Genomic DNA, 7711 nt, shown 5'->3' with positions numbered 1-7711 from the left:
GATTTTAGATGGAGTTGTATATATTAGTAATTAATTAATTAATTAAAATATCTATGTGGCACCTAATTAATTATCTACGTGGCAATCGATTATTTTTTAATTATTAGAGTGTTTGATTTTCAATGGAGTTGTATATATTAATAATTAATTATTTAAAATATCTACGTGACACCTAATTAATTATCTACGTGGCACTTGATCTTTTTAATTCAAAAAGAAATTAAAAATCTTTTTTTTCATTGGCCGAAACCATATAGTAATCCTAGGTGCCGCCCTAATCTTTCAGCAAATATGCCTCCTTTATATATGTATATTAGATTTATCGTACCTGAATATCCCATCCAACTAAGGATTGCTCCCGATACAATATTAACAACACGATCAATTACGCATGCAATATCTTTTTTTATGCAAGCACGGTACGTTAAATAAAAATAGTTAAGAAGTTACAAGAGAGTTCAAGGGGGTTTATCCTCCAAAATTACATCCATAAAGTACCCCGGAGGGTGTTCAAAATACACTAGATTAGGCCTATCTATTACATCCGTGCGACCCATTTTCGCCAACCTATCCGCCACCTTGTTAGTGCTTCTTGGAGCAAAGACCACTTCAACATCCGGAAGGTCCCGCAAGAGGTCCCTGCATTGATTAGTTAAATGAAGATTAGCATCAACCACTTGAGAATCTCCTAAGCGTTGTAAGGCTTGCTGTGAATCTGTACTTAGGATCACTTTCGGCCATCCTCTTTCTTTACTGATTTTCAGCCCTGTGCAGATTGCAAATAACTCTCCCATAAGCACAGATTGCAGCCGACATTGTTGTTGGAAACCCAAGATCCATTCTCCCAAATGATCCCTAAAGACTCCTGCAACGCTACATACTTCACCAATATTGATAAAAGACGTATCACAATTAAGCATAAGGAAATGTAAGGGAGGGGGGGACCACCGTGGGACTGAAACAGATGAGTGAGAGGTGGAGGGGAGTGTATTTCTGGAAGTGTGCAATTCCCAAGCTAAAGCTTGGGCTTCCAGAACACAACTCTCCACAGTGGGTTGCGTTTGTTGGAAAATTATGGAGTTTCTTCTCTTCCACAACGTCCATATGATGGATGGGAAGAGAGTTCTCCATGGTAGGGTAATTTGATTGTGAGGGGGAGGGGGCGGATGGGTAAGGTTAGATTGAATCCATTGATGCAAGGGGGTGGTAAAAAAATTGGTCGAAATACCAAAGTGCTCCCAAACTTCCCTAGCTTTAGGACAATCTCTAAGGATGTGAATTGAATCCTCAGTGACATTTTGACAACACATGCAAACATCAGAACTTATCATATGTCTAACAAAAAGAGTCTTCCTGTGCGGGAGACGATCATGGAAAGCCAACCAAGTAAAAAACTTTATTTTTGGAATTGAATCAATCCTCCATATCCATCCCAACGGGTCTGGATGTGGTGGGTTACTCTTTTTGCAAATACCCAACACCTTTTTGAAATCAAATTTTCCCTGAAGAGAGAAGGTGGAATACACAAAATCCTCAATAATGCTACTTTTCCTAGGAACAGAAATCGCAAGACACAGGTTGGAAATACAACTAGGAATCTCAAAGGAGAGAATGGAGAAGTTCCACTCCCCACTATTCAAGACTTGATCAAGGGACAAAGTTTCCTCCCCAACATTGAGCGGTCCACTTATAAGCTGTCTAAGGGAAAGGTTTCCTATTAGAGCTGTCAAAAATCGACCCGACCCGAAACCGACCCGAACCCGACCCGAAAATACTGGGTCCTGAACAAGATTTTGTGACCCGTAACCCGATTTTATCCGAACCCGAGCAACCCGAAAAGGAATGGGTCAAAACCCGACCGAACCCGTTTTGGACCCGACCGATTGAAAATCATTGTATTTATAGTAATAAATGAGATTATGAGAAAAATTTAAGCATAATAGACACGTTGTTTTTACTATTGTTGTGTGTAATATGATTTTAATTTGAATTATACGCCATTTTATGGTTGAATTTGACTAAATATAAACTTTCTTAGGAAAATTTGTTAATTTGTCCCAATATTTTGTATTTTTATAACCTAAATTAATGAAAATATAATGCGCGTTTTAAAATCTCTCAACCCGTTGGGTCAACCCGAACCCGAAAGTTCTGGGTCTTGAACAAGCATTTGCAAACCCGAACCCGAAAGTGACCGACCCGATTTAACCCGAACCCGAAAGTAATTTTTTACAACCCGACCCGACCGACCCGTTTGACAGGTCTATCTCCTATCCATTTATCACCCCAAAGATTAATCGATTTCCCATTCCCCACACCCCAAGCTATACTTTCCTTGAAACACTCTCACACCCTACCCATTGCTTTCCATAAGTGAGACCCATATGAAAAGGACCTGAACATGCCATTGGATTTTGAGTATTTATCTTTTAGGATCTTTACCGCAAAATTATCTTCCTGATGAACCATTCTCCACCACAATTTTAGAACAAAAGCCTTATAAGAGCTCTAACACACCTTATACCTAATCCCCCTTCATCTTTAGGACTTGAGATCTTATCCCAGTTGATAAGGTGGATCCCCCTCTGGTCTTTACCCTTTCCCCACAAGAATCTTGCCATAGTACTATTTATTTCTTTAAGAACGGCTTCAGGAAGCATAAGGCATTGGAAGTAGTAGCTAGGCATGGTGTTAATAACTGAGGAAATTAGGCAAAGCCTCCCTGCTTTTGATAAGAAATTTGTTTTCCAGGAAGCTAATTTGCCTATGATTTTGGTCATAATGAAATTCACAGAGGATCTAGTGGGTCTAGTACCTGAGATAGGGAAACCAAGATAGGGATTCAGATCCGCGGTTTCCTTAATTGAGAGGGCATTACAAAACATTCCACAGTCAAGAGTTGGAGTATTTTTGGAAAACAGGACTCTGCTCTTCTCAACACTTATAGATTGACCAGACAATTGACAGAAGTCCTCAAGGATACCTAGGAGAGTCTGAGTATTATCATTGCTAACTTCACCCACTAAAAGGATATCATCAGCAAAAAGTAAATGAGAAACGGGCACTCTCCTTCTACCCATCTTAAAGGGAGTCCATTTAAGATCTTGAACCGCAAGGTGGATCATGTGAGAAAGCACTTCCATACAGATTATGAAAATATAGGGGGTAAGGGGGTCTCCTTGCCTAATCCCTCTAGAGGGAGAGAAAGAATCAGTTGGGATCCCATTCACTAAAATCGAGGAGGACACAGAAGTGATACAACTCATAATGATTTTAACAGATGACTCATCTAATCCATAAAGCATCAAAGAACTCCTAATAAAACTCCATTCAAGCTTATCATTAGCTTTCTCAAGATCCAACTTTAATATAAACCAGCCTCTCCTTCCTTTTCTAGCCCTCATGGAGTGAAGTACCTCATTAGCAATAATCACATTAGTCTCAGTACCCCTTCCTGGGAGAAAACTATTATGATTGGGAGAAATTCTTTTAGGAAGAGAAGAGCGGAGTCTATTGGCAATGACCTTAGTAATGATTTTGTACACTGTGTTACAAAAGGCTAATTGGGCGAAATTGGGAGATAAGAGATGGGTCCTCATGCTTTGGGATGATGGCAATCAAGGTCTCATTTATGGCATTCGGTACCTCGCGCTTTCTAAAAATGGATTGAATGAAGGGAACTAGGTCACCTCTGATAGTTTCCCAGAATTTCTTATAGAAAAAAGAGTGGTACCCATCTGGCCCCGGTGCTTTGAAAGCACCCATCTTGGAGACTACCTTCCAAATTTCACATTCAATAGGAATTGCACTCGCAGATAGGGTGATGCCTCTAGGGAGCACATCTATGGGAATAGGATTCCAAATAGCATTAGAGGAGACAAAAGAGGAGGTGAATAGTTTTTCAAAATAACTCTTAATGTGATCAGCAAGCTTAATAGGATCAGAAATTGCTTCCCCCACTTCTGAATTGAGAGAAATATTTTTATTCTTTTTCCTTCTAATTAGCACTGATTTATGAAAATAGGGTGTATTTTTATCACCATCCACAAGCCAATCCTCTCTGGATTTCATCATCTAGAAAAGCTCTTCCTAATGAAGTATTGACATTAGTTCATCCTGAAGAGAGGCCTCCAAATCAAATAAAAAAGAAGAGAAGTCATTCAATCCTTGGGAGTTTTGAATTCCCTCAATCCTGGCTAGGATTCTAGCTTTTTTTTTGGTGTATATCCCCAAAAACATTTTTATTCCAGCTATCCAAAACAGGAGAAAGATCTTTCAATTTTTCAAAAAATGGCTTTCTAGACTTTGACCATTCCGAGTTTAAGACATTTGCAAAAGTGAAGTCAAGACACCACATAGGTTCAAAGCGAAAAGGTTTGGGCTTCTGATGTCCTATTGGCTTAGAAACATTCAGTAAAATGGGGCAGTGGTCTGAGGTTAATCTAGGGAGCACTTTCAAAAAGGCAGAAGGAAACATATTGAGCCAGTCCATGGTGGTCCAAACCCTATCTAATCTTTCCATAATTGGTCCAATACGTCTTTTATTAGTCCAAGTAAATTTCTGACCAGTGAAACCTAAATCAAGCATACCACAGGACCTCATACAGTTAAGCAACAAATTTGCACGATGTTGTTTTATAGGCCTACCCCCAAACTTTTCATGAGAAAACACTACCTCATTAAAATCCCCAATAATACACCAAGGGAGATCCATAATACCAGCAAGCAATTCAAACACATTCCATAATTCTTTACGGACACGGAATTTATGACTAGCATAAATAAAGGAAACAAAGAATAATTTGTGGGGGGATAATACCTGTAGGATACCGTGTATTCCCTATGGTCCAACTTTGATCGGTTCGAAGCTAACATACCTCGAGCGCCAAAGAACGAAAATCCCACCAGCGTACCCTGTTGGTTCCACCATCATCCACTCGTCATAGGTCAGCTTATTGACAATCCCTTGGGTATTGGCTCGGCTAATACGGGTTTCAGAGATGACTATAACATTCGGCTGATGTTGCTGAATAAGGAGGTTGATGTTTCTCAGGAAAGAGATTCTCCCCATACCCCTCGCATTCCAGTATAGAATCGTCATATCAGGCTTTGTTGGGGGGCGCAAAAAGTGTCCGACCATTTTTCCTCTTACTTTGTTCCATTCTCGAACGACTCCGATCCTTGGATCGAACAACATACAGTGCATTGGATTCACTATAAATTCTATTTTCCTTCCGCATTCTGGAGCTTCTCCGAACTCCCATTTGGCCTGAATTTGTATCTGCTGCTCCCAATGACGAGTTCTGACTAGTTTGACCATGTTTGACCAGCTGATTGTGTTGATTGTAATTTGGAGATAATCCAACAAAAGCACTTCCTGCCTTCTCGGAAGAACTGGAGGGGGATCTATGAGGTCCACAAATTCCTCCGGTATTATCTGTTAGGTTATGATACATATGACAATTCATAAATCATGCGGAAAAACCATAAAGCCAGGAAAGCATATTATTTTCACATAATCATTTAGCATAGAATAGATGCATACATGTTGTAGCGTGCCTTCCCTAGCTGCGCCCGAACCGAACAAGAACAAGTCTTTAGGACTCCAAATGTCGTCCCTCCGTAGATAGTCCACAGTACGTCCGGATCCGCCTCAAGTTAGACCAACTAGAATCGCCCTTAAGGTTACTAGGAATTTCGGCTATGTGTTTGCAAGTGTATGACTGATTTTTCTTTCAAAAACTTACCCTTTGAATACTTCAATCGTACCTGCAAATAATGACCCTAGGCATTTATTTATAGAGGTATGGAAAAGGAACTGGAATCCTATTAGGATACTAATTAGTTAAACTAGAATCCTAGTAGGACTCTAACTAATTAATTTTATCCTTTTAGGATTAGGAATTTAATCATCAAACAAATCCTATACAATTTAGGTTTCGTATGTGAACACAAACTCTACACGAGCATGACCCACGAGCGTGCAGGCCATGCCCGCGCACAGCCCACACGGCCGCTCGGCCCACGCGAGCCGCAAGCCCACGCGAGCAGCAGCACAGCTCGCAGCCCATTGCTGCGCGCGCTGCGCGCGCTGCCATGGCCTGCTGGGCCTGGCCTTGCGCTGGGCCTGGCGTGGCCTTGGCTGTTCGTGTGGCGCGTTTGGCTTGCTGGGCGATGGCCTGGCTTCGTGCTGGGCCCTCGTCCGATGCTTATTCGTACGATACGCTTCCGATTAAATTCCCGGTTCCGGAATTCATTTCCGATACGAACAATATTTAATATTTCCGATTCCGGAATTAATTTCCGTTTCAAACAAATATTTAATATTTCCGTTTCCGGAATTATTTTCCGATTCCGATAATATTTCCGATTCTGACAATATTTCCGTTTCCGGCAATATTTCTGATTCCGGCAATATTTCCATTTCCGATAATATTTTCCGATACGTACCATGTTTCCGTTTCCGGCAACATCTACGATTTGGATAATATTTATATTTCCGATACGATCCATATTTCCGTTTCCGGCAATATCATCGTTTCCGGAGTATTCATTTCTTGCTTGTGACGATCTCAGCTCCCACTGAAACCAAGATCCGTCGATTCCGAATATCCATAGATAGAGTATTTAATGTCATTAAATACTTGATCCGTTTACGTACTATTTGTGTGACCCTACGGGTTCAGTCAAGAGTAAGCTGTGGATTAATATCATTAATTCCACTTGAACTGAAGCGGCCTCTAGCTAGGCATTCAGCTCACTTGATCTCACTGAATTATTAACTTGTTAATTAATACTGAACCGCACTTATTAGACTTAACATAGAATGCATAATTGGACCAAGGGCATTATTTCCTTCATTATCATCATTGATTCTTGTTGGGCTATTTGATCCATTTTCCAGAAGAAGAGTGCACGAGTTGAGTCCGGTAGGGCTGCCATATCCGCCACATCAGGGAGGTGGGCAGGAATTAGCTCTCCTTGGTTTGTCAACATTTTCAGATTCTTCCATGTTTCCGGTACCATCGTCGGATCTAAAATACACTGGCGAGTAATTTCCGGTGGCATTATCATAATCGAGTCCAGCAGCGCACAATCCAACATGAACTGAACTAAGTTCGGATTCAGGTCCGAAATCCCTGATTCTGGAGTGGAGTAGTCTGTTACCTGAGTCTCCCATGAGTATACTAGCTCCGCCGGAGAGGGAGGAGTCCAAGGCGACGATGGCTCTGGGCTGGGAATCTTTTTTGGGGAAGAAGAAGGAGAGAGGCTTGGGGTTGGCGATGGGTGAAATAGACTCGACATTTGTGGTGGGTTGTAAGTGTCGTCGTTGGAAACCATTGTCGGAATCCAGAGATGAGAAGACGGCGAATCGGTTTTTTTTGAGGAGGTTGGGTAGGGTTTCTGGGGTACTGAATTTTTGGTTTGATGAGAAAGCGGTGTTTCCTGTTAGGGGGGTTTTTAGGGTTTGAGATGGGGTTCTTTGATCCTTGTCCACGTGGCTAATGATCTGACGGCTAGGGTTCACTAGAGGGCTTTCATTAGTGGAATGGGCCATAATTTGGTTGGGCTGCACCATAGTGGTATGTTTCCCAGATTGGACCCAAATCTTACCTTTATTTGGTTGGGCTGCACCATAGTGGTATGTTTCCCAGATTGTTTCCCAGGTTGGGCCGGCTTTCTTCTTTCCGACCACTGTAGTCCATGCCTC

General features: G+C 41.4%; 1 protein-coding gene across 1 annotated transcript; it reads right to left on the bottom strand.

Moving 5' to 3' along the window:
- Positions 1–458: 458 nt before the first annotated feature.
- On the bottom strand, positions 459–4071 carry LOC130465652 (uncharacterized). Its single transcript, XM_056834498.1, has 3 exons — positions 3646–4071; positions 2518–3524; positions 459–1698 (listed from the first exon to the last, which is right to left on the bottom strand). The coding sequence occupies exons 1-3, from the start codon at positions 4069–4071 to the stop codon at positions 459–461; spliced, it is 2673 nt and encodes an 890-aa protein (XP_056690476.1).
- Positions 4072–7711: the final 3640 nt, after the last annotated feature.

This window comes from Spinacia oleracea, chromosome 1, assembly GCF_020520425.1.
Source record: "Spinacia oleracea cultivar Varoflay chromosome 1, BTI_SOV_V1, whole genome shotgun sequence".
Taxonomy (NCBI): domain Eukaryota; kingdom Viridiplantae; phylum Streptophyta; class Magnoliopsida; order Caryophyllales; family Amaranthaceae; genus Spinacia; species Spinacia oleracea.
This window is presented reverse-complemented; position numbering and strand designations above follow the sequence as displayed.